The sequence below is a fragment of the Ixodes scapularis genome, unplaced genomic scaffold (genome assembly GCF_016920785.2).
Source record: "Ixodes scapularis isolate PalLabHiFi unplaced genomic scaffold, ASM1692078v2 PGA_scaffold8__174_contigs__length_109621045, whole genome shotgun sequence".
NCBI classification, from domain to species: domain Eukaryota; kingdom Metazoa; phylum Arthropoda; class Arachnida; order Ixodida; family Ixodidae; genus Ixodes; species Ixodes scapularis.
This window is the reverse complement of record NW_024609883.1, coordinates 49,231,973-49,241,480: the sequence shown is the minus strand read 5'-3', so window position 1 is coordinate 49,241,480 and position 9,508 is coordinate 49,231,973. Positions and strand designations below refer to the sequence as shown.

At 41.6% G+C, this 9,508-nt stretch overlaps 1 protein-coding gene across 1 annotated transcript; it reads right to left on the bottom strand.

Moving 5' to 3' along the window:
* On the bottom strand, positions 1-2,792 carry LOC120836051. Its single transcript, XM_040209665.1, has 3 exons — positions 2,766-2,792; positions 2,184-2,315; positions 1-1,212 (listed from the first exon to the last, which is right to left on the bottom strand). Exons 1-3 carry the CDS (start codon positions 2,790-2,792, stop codon positions 307-309), a joined length of 1,065 nt encoding a protein of 354 aa, XP_040065599.1. The 3' UTR covers positions 1-306.
* Between the last annotated feature and the right edge of the window lie 6,716 nt (positions 2,793-9,508).

The window sequence follows — 9,508 nt, the reverse complement described above, 5'->3', positions numbered from 1 at the left end:
TGATAGCAAGGCTTTTATTGAAGCCAACAATAAATAGTAAAATCACAGTCAAAATCCCTTGTGAGAAATGAAACATACCATATGGCTCTAATAAAAAAAAAAAAAATCTGCTAGTGTTTAGACAATGATATTTCTAACACACAAGCCCAACAAAGCATGCATCATTGATCGTAGCACTCATTTCAACTTACACTAAGGACTATGAAATAAAATGCTGTCAAATGCCTTATAAGTTATAAAAAATTATAAAAAAGGGACATGCCTGAAAATGCATGGAAATACTTGTTTACACTGCAGGGGCTATGTTTAACCCTTCTCAAATTCCTTGTCCCTTATAGCCTCCTCTGCCCTCTGACTATAGCAATGTTCCAGGGCGGTGAGCTTGGGTTTTTTTAGAGCAGAAGTGCCAAATGATGTCAAAGACCTGACCCATTTTCTTTTTCTTTCTCCTGAACAGCCCTCAGTTGGCAAACCCCGCACAACAATGTCACCTGATGTAGGTGCTCCTTCCAATAAAAGTTTCTGCGCTTCAGTTAGATACAGATGAGCCTTCTCTACCTTCTTTTTGTTGGTGCAATACACTGCCATCCCTTTTACTTTTTCCAAATTGTTCAGTAGAGACCCTCGGAGTTTTGACAAGTGGTTTGTTTTCCTGGTTGGAAGGCTGCCGGAGCCAAGTTGGTGTGTTTCAGCCTCCGATTCTGGCGACTGGATGTTTGACCCTCTTTGTGACAGCCCATCAACTGTGTCTATCGCTAGTGGCATTCCTGACCTGCAGTCGAAGAAAGGGGCAGCGACCTCCTGATCGAGGTCGCTGCACCTTTCTTGCCTTAGCGCCATTTGTATGTGATTGCCAATGTTAGCATTCGTAGGGTAGAATGCTCGGCAGCTAGGGTCAGGGGGTTGTTTCCCCGCAAAGAGGACATCCTCCACATAGTGTCGGAGACATTCTCTCACCTCTGGCACTGAGGTGATGCCTTCACGGACCAAGTCCCTGATTCGCCGACTGACACTTGCGTCCACGGTCAGTCCAAAATTGGTGAACACAGAAAAGTCATGTTCTGTGTGGCACGATTTTCTAGACATTGTCAAGAATATCATTTTGTGTGTTTCCAGTGCTTGTCCCGAAGAAAGTGCTTCAGTGAGCCTCGCCAGTTGAGCAGTCTTCAAGCGTTTAAGTTGGTGCTTTGAGGTTCCTTCCGCTTCCTCAACCTGTGAAAGGTACGGAAGGACGCAGAAAATTACATGTGAAAGAAATGCTACTCAAGTGTAAACAAAGCGGACAGCTCAAGCGGTTCCGCATTTGAGCAACTGGCCCCAAATTCAAACACGAAACAACACAACCAGACCGGAGAATAAAACTATCGTCATTACGCCAGTGTTCGTGCCGTGCAAGACGAGTATCACGCCAGCGCTCGCTTTTCAGACATTTTTCTCTACCAACAGATAAGACACACAGAGAGAGAGACAGGGAGAGAGAGAGAGCAGTGGGCGTTGGATAAACAATTATGTCAATCAGCCCCCTGTGCACCTTTGCCACGGAGCAGGGGCTGTGTGCGGTCAACGGAATAGCCTAGCAGACGAAGCTTGCACCGGAAAGATCTTTGTGCGCATGCTAAAGGTGCAAAACTATCAATAGTACTATCGATAGTATCGATAGTCACCAGAAATCTGACTATCGATAGTAAACAAACTATGAATAGTATTATCAATAGCCGACTACCGGAAAAATATCGATAGTACTATCGATAGTCGACTGTAGAAAAATCATTGATAGTACTATCGATGGTCAACTATAAAAAAAACTATAGATAGTAGACTATCGATAGTTCTGCAACACTATCGATAGTTTTGGAAAAACTATCGATAGTATCGATAGTCAATTTGTCGATAGTTTTGCATCACTAGCGCATGTGCCTAATCTCTACCGTATCACCGCACCCCTCGGCGGCATGGCGCTGGCCAGCCCGGTGGTCGACGCTCGCATGATTTTATTAAAGGCTTGGGCCACTGTACATGTGCCTCTTCTGCTTTTCTGCCCTCGGACATAACCAGAGCTAACTCTATTTTTTCGTAGTTATATCTCCAACTTGAGCTTGAGCGCTTGCTTGTTATTTTACGATAAACATTAACACAATAGCGATAGGTTTCTTTATAAGTTTAAAATGCTTTCTGCTACTTACCTTGAAATCTGGAAATGTCTCAATGATCTTAAGGTGCATGGATGCCACACAGCCCTTTTTTTTCGTTTTCTGCAGTTTGGTCTTTGTCTTTCTGAACGTCTCATGAGTCCAATCGTGGCTCTGATCTTTAGTCTAAGGCAAAACAGGAAAGTGTTCAAATTTTTGTTTCACGAATGAGTGTATAATGCTATCCTCATTATGAATTGAGCTTGTAATATGAAATTTTACTTATGGTCTGCTTTCACCTAAATTACTATAAGTTTTTTTTTGTGATGCTATATTGGTAAATTTATGGGCTAAAAGCAACTACACTTATTAAATTAAATGCTACAAATGGTGTGCCAAGATGCCACTTCATTTATACAGTTTTTTGTGCACACCACTATTAGGCTGTGTCATAGATATCTACCCCAATATGTCTGCTTTTTAACCTTAAAACGTAACTTACGAGCAGATACGAGGAACAATACAGAAATGACAGGACAGGAAAGATATTTCCAGCCTTTAGCGATCTCTCACTTAGCAATAATCAAGCTTTAAATAATTGTCTGACTGCTCGTCCTTTTTTGCGTCCTCCTTTACTAGTCTTTGCTGCAGCACTCGGTTCATAACAGAAAATAATATTTGTTTGCTTTTTAACGGATAATTTACAAAGTTATCTCTCCTTATTAGGCCAAAATGTGCTTGAGAAAACTGCTCATCGCACAGAAAAACGATTGATACCATATCAGTCAGTGTGAGAGGCCATTTAGTGAGGCACATTGCATTTTAAATAATCTGTCCGCATATTCTCAGCAACTAAAAAAAATTTGTGCAATAGACCGCTTGCTTGATCCCCCAAGCGCCCCAGACCGCACTCGAGGAATTATGGGAACAGTGGTCCTGATCAGCTACCTAGTGATCAGTAATTTCGACCAATTTGATGGTTACACAGTTTCGAGTGTAATCCGGAGTCACCCTGAACAAGCGTCGTTTAAAGTCCAAAGACCTGTCATATCACTTTTAAAATTTCTCGTCGATGTCAGCGTTTCTGATACTGTGCATGCAATCCACCTTTTACCCTGGCTGAGCTGCAGAACTCTCTTACAATATTATCATTTTTTGTGATTGTTCTTTTAGCAGGAATTGCTTAAAAATCTGAGGAATCACAACCAAAACCAGGATTAGTTTGGAGTCAGTGGGGCTGTTTATAGTATTTTAGCATTTCTAATTTAATATCAGTCTTTGAAGCTGTACAAGAATGATAGCGTAAAATACCGGGCAAGCGTTCACTCAAAATTTAGAAATAATCGCGAAAAAATGGGAGATGGGCGCTTGTCCGGTCATCAAGCTTACATATTAATGTACAGTGCATATTTTCTCAGATGTTACAAATTTGGGTATGGGCACTTAGTGTGGTATGGGCGGATGCGCGGTATTTTACAATAATATTGCAAGAGATTTCTGCAGCTCAGCCAGACTAAAAGGTGGATAGTATGCACAGTATCAAAAACGCGGACATTGACAAGAAATCTTGAGCGATATTACAGGTCCTTGGACTCTACGCGACGCTTGTTCAGGGTGGCTCTGGATTAGACTAAAAACGATGTACCGTATTTGCACGAATATAACGCGACCACGAATATAACGCGAGGGCAGTTTTTGATGCCCCCCAAAAGAAAAAAAATATTATTACTATTATAACGCGAACCGATGCCGCGTCAATTTCTCGCACTCGGTGGCATAGCAGAAGTGAAAAGTCAATGGAAATAGAAGAAATATCAGTTTATGTTCTGACTGCACTCATCCTCACTGCTCAGGTCCTTCCGTTTACAATCCACTTGGCGACTACGCAGGTATGCAGCAGCACGGCACCTGCTTGTCTGGTAGTTCTTTTTTCTTCCGTGGGAGCTCCTCGGCAGCCCACAATCCAAACAAGGCGCGGAAGCAGAAGCACCAACACACAAACACCAGACCACTCTGGAGCAGAAACTAAACAATGCGCAGGCAGAGAAAAGACAGCTGAACCCGATACACGATCGTACTTCTTGTTCTGGTCCCTCTTCGGAAACAAATGCCTCGTGTTGCACGATTGCGTAAACGCGGTCGGTGGTCTTGGCTTGGCTTGTGTTGACTTGACTTGGCCCGGCTTGGCTTGGCTCGAATTGGCCGGTGCCCGCATTCCCGCATGGCGCGCGCGCGTGCGGCGTGCGCGCATTGTAAAAACACAAAAGCGATAAAAATGCTTTTTTATGTTTTCTATTCGCCCCTTCACAGGGCCCAATGGCTAGAAAATGCCCCTCCACACCCCCACTTCTTTTTCCATTGGATCTTTTGCATTGAGCTGGAGGGATGACTTTCTCCTCAGGCTTTCTCCAGACTCGCGCGCCTCGTGGCTGAACTCGATTCCGAATATAACGCGAGGTGCGTTTTGGAGCACGTAATTTCGAAAAAAAACTCGCGTTATATTCGTGCAAATACGGTAACCGTGGAACTGGTCAAAATTACCAATCACTAGGGCACAAAAGGACCACCATTCCCATGATCCCTCAAGTGCGGGCCGGGGTGCTTGGGGTATCTAGCAAAGAGTCTATCGAAATTTCTGGTCTAATGTCTAAGGATGAAAGATTTTAAATATATATTTGTTTTAATTAGCTGCATGATTAAACAACACATGATTATACTATTTATGTTTTAATTAGCTGCGTGATTAAACAACACATGATTATACTGCTATCTCCTCATAAGGAACAACATGGAAATTTTGATCACTACATTTGTGTAAAATGAAGAGGTGAACCTGCTGCTATAATAATTACACTGCTATAATAATTATTAAAACCATTTCAGTAACGATCTTGACCATTGAAGTTGCTCCTTCTTCTTGGGTGTTGTGCCGGTCCTTGCCAAAGAGACACTCCTTCTGTACCTTCGAGATAACCCTGAATGGCACATCCAGGCGAATTGGCACAGCACCTTTGTCCAAGGAGAAAAGAAGTCGACCTGCAACGATTAAAAAAGAGAGGAGAAAGCTTAATGGTGTTATTGTCGAAGCTCACAATAGTGTACTTTTTTTTTTTAGAACAACATTTGTAACGTCTAGCACATTGTATAGAAACACCATCCAATGATTGTTTAAAAAAGACGGCATACAAAGCAAGGTTGGGCAGTGAAGATGTACGGTATTTGGAAATACAAATACTCGGTTCATGACAAAGACAGCTAAAATACTGACACATGAAATACTTTCCTTACTGAAGTGTCATGATACCTATCAGAAATACATTTGAAAAATGAAAAAGTAGTTGGAAATACAAATACAGGAATTCAAATTTTGCCAGGGCACTATCGCTCAAATACATTTTTCTTAAAAAAAAAAAAAAAATTGCATTGTCATTTTTTATATACCACTGGGAAAAGGTTACGATTCAGAAAACAAAAAAGAAACAACCTTTTGCTACATATTCTATTTTTCTTTTTTATGGACGCAATCCCAAACAAAAGTAAGCATACGACTTCGCCGCTACACTCAACTACATTTGATGAGAAGTAACTTTTTAAAGAACCCGCCGGGCAGCCGCTGTTGATTTGGGCAACGAGTTATATTATAGTGACAAAAATTAAGCAGTCCACAAGTGTCAATGAACACGGGTTTATATTAAAACAAACGAAGACCGCTTTCACAAAAAAATTTGAAACCATACAAATTTTTTTTTTTAATGTGTATGAAGACTTTGTTTGGAGGTAGTAATATGCAGGCTTCGCTGACAGGGTTTGTACTTTTAAGGTAAAAAAGAAGTCCCCCAGTGAAGACAATAACTCACGAACCCGAAATTAGTTTCGCATAGAATTGCAATTTTCCTTTTAACATGAAGCTGTGAGAAATATGGGGGTCCTCAATAGATTGAAAATACTTTCCATCCTGCATGAAACGCAGTTCTCCTTTAGAGATGTAGAACGCATTCAAAGCACTATCATATGATCCTCTAAATTCGTTTTAAATATATCCAAATATCACCGAAAGGTCAGCACCCTCTAGTCCCGTGTCGGTGCCTTTTCTGCAGTCATTCTAAGATGTCACCTTGAACTGAAATAATGTTTGTTTATTTGATGATCTGAAAAAAGAAACTTTACGCTCACTCTAGAAAATGTACACTTGTAAAGCTCGTACACACAGCACCTTCAACGTTTTGGTTCAACAACAACAGTTGCCCCACTGAAACACCCCAAAAGACGTGTTATCTCTGGAAAATATATAAGGGAGTCTCCAATCTCAGGGTCATAATGTTTGAGACAAACCTTGGTCTGCATGATGACAAAGTCTCAAGGTCCCATTTACTGCACCTTCTACCCCCCTGAAGCACGGAGAAAGAAAGGAAACAGTCTCTTCAGCTCTCAGTTGGGGGTCACTTATTTATTGAGCATTGTAACGAGATACATTGGCCCGGTATTGCATTGCGATACAAGGAATACACCGAAAATATATTCCGATAGTTAAATCAAATACTAATTGGAAAATTGTATCACGATACAGAAATATAAATGCTAAAAGTATTTGTGAAATACTATAGCGGTACATTTGTATCACAATACTGCCCAACCCTCATACAAAGCATCTATGGCATAATAGGATACTAACGTGTGGCAATTATGAGTGAACACATCATAGAAAATTCCAGAGGTTTTAGCCTATTTCCCATGAAACGTCACAAATTAAGGTGCAGTGAAGTTTGAAAATAAAACTAATAAAATGGGCTCTCAAATTATTGTAGCCGAAGTTAGGCTTGTGCAATTTAACACAATCGTTATTGGTAAGTGGCAGATGCATAAAAATAGTAATGTAAGCTAAAATATGTTTGATTTCATTTACAATTTTTTTTTTGTATTTTTTGCACATGTACCTTTTTCATTAGCTAATTCAATCAACTTCAATCTAATAATTTGCACACTTTTGTTTGTTTATACCTTGAGCTTCCATGGAACTAGTGTCAATCTTATAAATATGGTGTTAGAAAATTGTGTCTTTATTTGACAGAATAATAAAAGAATTATATCTTAGTTTGTTTTTTTTTAATTTTAGTAAGACAGGTAGAAATATGGCACTTTTTGCCTATCACATTTGAGAAGTCTACAACGAGCAGTTTCTTGTAAAATGGTACAAATGTAAAAAAAAACACAATAGATAAAGCTAAGAGATGTTAAACTATATTTGACCTTATTTTTATTTTTTACGTTTCTACCATTTATTGATAACAATTATAATAAAGGTCACGAGCCTTACTTTAGTCATGCACACCTTAGAGCCCACATTATTCGGTTCACCTTTCAGAGTCCCACCCCACCTCGATATACCATTGATTACAGTTGGATTCAACGACGGTCAAGAAAATAACCTTTTGAAGATTGCACACTTTTTCCCACGACACTACCTACTGGTACATAGGTAGGATTTCTGGTCGCCTAAGGGTCACACGTATGGTGGACTCATCCAATTTATATATTTACCCGACAGCGCTCGCGGTGAGGCCATCATGCGATATTGCAAACAAATTAAATACTATAGTGACATTGCAGACTTCGATCTGTGGCAGTGTAACATGAACATGAACAAAACTATCTTCATTTTATTGTAGCACATTATCCACCTGAAGATCACGGATTATGGATACTGCTGACACATTAGGGGGTATAAAGTTCTGAAAGGTAAAAGTAAATTTATAAAGGAAGGCTTACCTGGATTTCCCTCCAAGTTTTCTAGTTTGGGGAGCCTGGAGAACACAGTCTTGAAGGAGACACCTATGGTTAAGAGCTCGCGCTCCATAGGCTCAAGTAGATCTTCGTTTCTCCAAGTGTCCCGTCCATGATTCCCCGACCTTGTCGAGATATTTCACATACTTCCGGAGCACGGCTTCTTCGTCGTCATTCGACATTGGGCGAGTGACTCCAGCAATGTTGTTTCGTTTTGCAAAAAATTGTCCATCCACCCCTCTAAAACAAACCAAAAAGCAAAAACAAACGGATGAGCAGTAAGGCCACAAAAAATAAATCACAAGCTAGGGAGAGAGAAATGGCAGAGAAGAGGACGAACACTATAAAAACAAAAACCTTAACTTTGGGCCGGGAAGGTGGGGGCACATATAGGTGCTCGCGTGGTCCCTGTTGTCACATGACTGCGCCCTAGCAAAGTGCAAAACAGGCGTCCCACGGGCCTCCGAGGTGGGGTTGTTGCCTTCCTGCGGTGCAGCCGCTCTCCTAAGCAAATAAATATTATTTTTAAAGATTTGTTAAAACTTTATTATTTTTATTAATAGCGCATAAATGTCATTCCGAAGTGAGCGTATAAGTGACTACCTTTCCTCCTGCAAATGATTGAATAACGTGCAGCGACCATGAAAATGCCGCACCCGTTGATTTCTCGAAGGCGCCGACAGCTCAGCGAGAATAAAGGATTTGGTCCACTGGCAGCGACAAATCACGCGCAACTAGCCTCGTCCCACTAGAGCAACAAATACAGATTTTTGTCCGGCAACACCGCAAAGTTCTGTGTCGCTGATCCTGTCCCACTGTAGCGACAAACACCCCTGGCAACAGCCGACAAGCATCGACAAACAAACGACGATGGACAAGTTTTTCTTTGTCGTCCGACTCAAAGTGCCACGAGCTGTCCCACTGAGGAACATCTATCGGAGACAAACTTGTCCTCCCCGCCAGCTTGTATCCTTGCTGCCTCTCTTCCCAACCTTCCTTCCATTCCTCCTGTGGTTTGTTCAGCTGCTCGGACTTGGGAGAAGGTCTTGCCGGCCACCTCGGCTTCCTACTTGTTCCCGTCCCTCGACAGTATGCTTCAAGGTGCCGAGGTCTACGTCCCTGCATCAGGATGGCTACGCTGACGTTGGAGGACTGGAAAGAAGACCGCTGAACACGAAGTAGGAGACGACATTCCGGCAGGCAAGAGACTCATAATTTGTGAAAGTCGGGATGCTGTATATCCCCCAAAAAACGCCTGTCCTCGATCGCTTGAATATAAAAGCATACTCAAAATCGGCACGAAATTTCGCGATGCTCAAAACAAGGTACGGTTCGGGAATTCGTTTGGAAAAAGTTGGGTGTCCATAGTCACGACGGTCCGCAGAAAGTCGCCAATGGCAAATTAAGACCAAAGAGGAGCTTTAATCAAGAAATAAATTAATCGTCTCTACTTTCACCACATTTGTCGGCACGTTTTCTGCCCAAAGAGCGGAGCACGAAAACCGCGTTGCCCAACTCTGTTTGCCAGTGTGTTTTGAAGCGTATAGTTGACAACTCCAGTCCCACTAGGAAACGGGTTTCCTTGTCCCCTTGTTTTG

What these genes read in the sequence shown, in the direction of transcription:
- LOC120836051 (XM_040209665.1), bottom strand. Translation starts at nt 2,792, where the DNA reads ATGAACCGAGTGCTGCAGCAAAGACTA. An exon ending in GAGTGCTGCAGCAAAGACTA is followed by an intron (nt 2,316 to 2,765) that starts GTAAAGGAGGAC and finishes GTTTTGCCTTAG; the next exon opens with ACTAAAGATCAGAGCCACGA. An exon ending in AGACATTTCCAGATTTCAAG is followed by an intron (nt 1,213 to 2,183) that starts GTAAGTAGCAGA and finishes TACCTTTCACAG; the next exon opens with GTTGAGGAAGCGGAAGGAAC.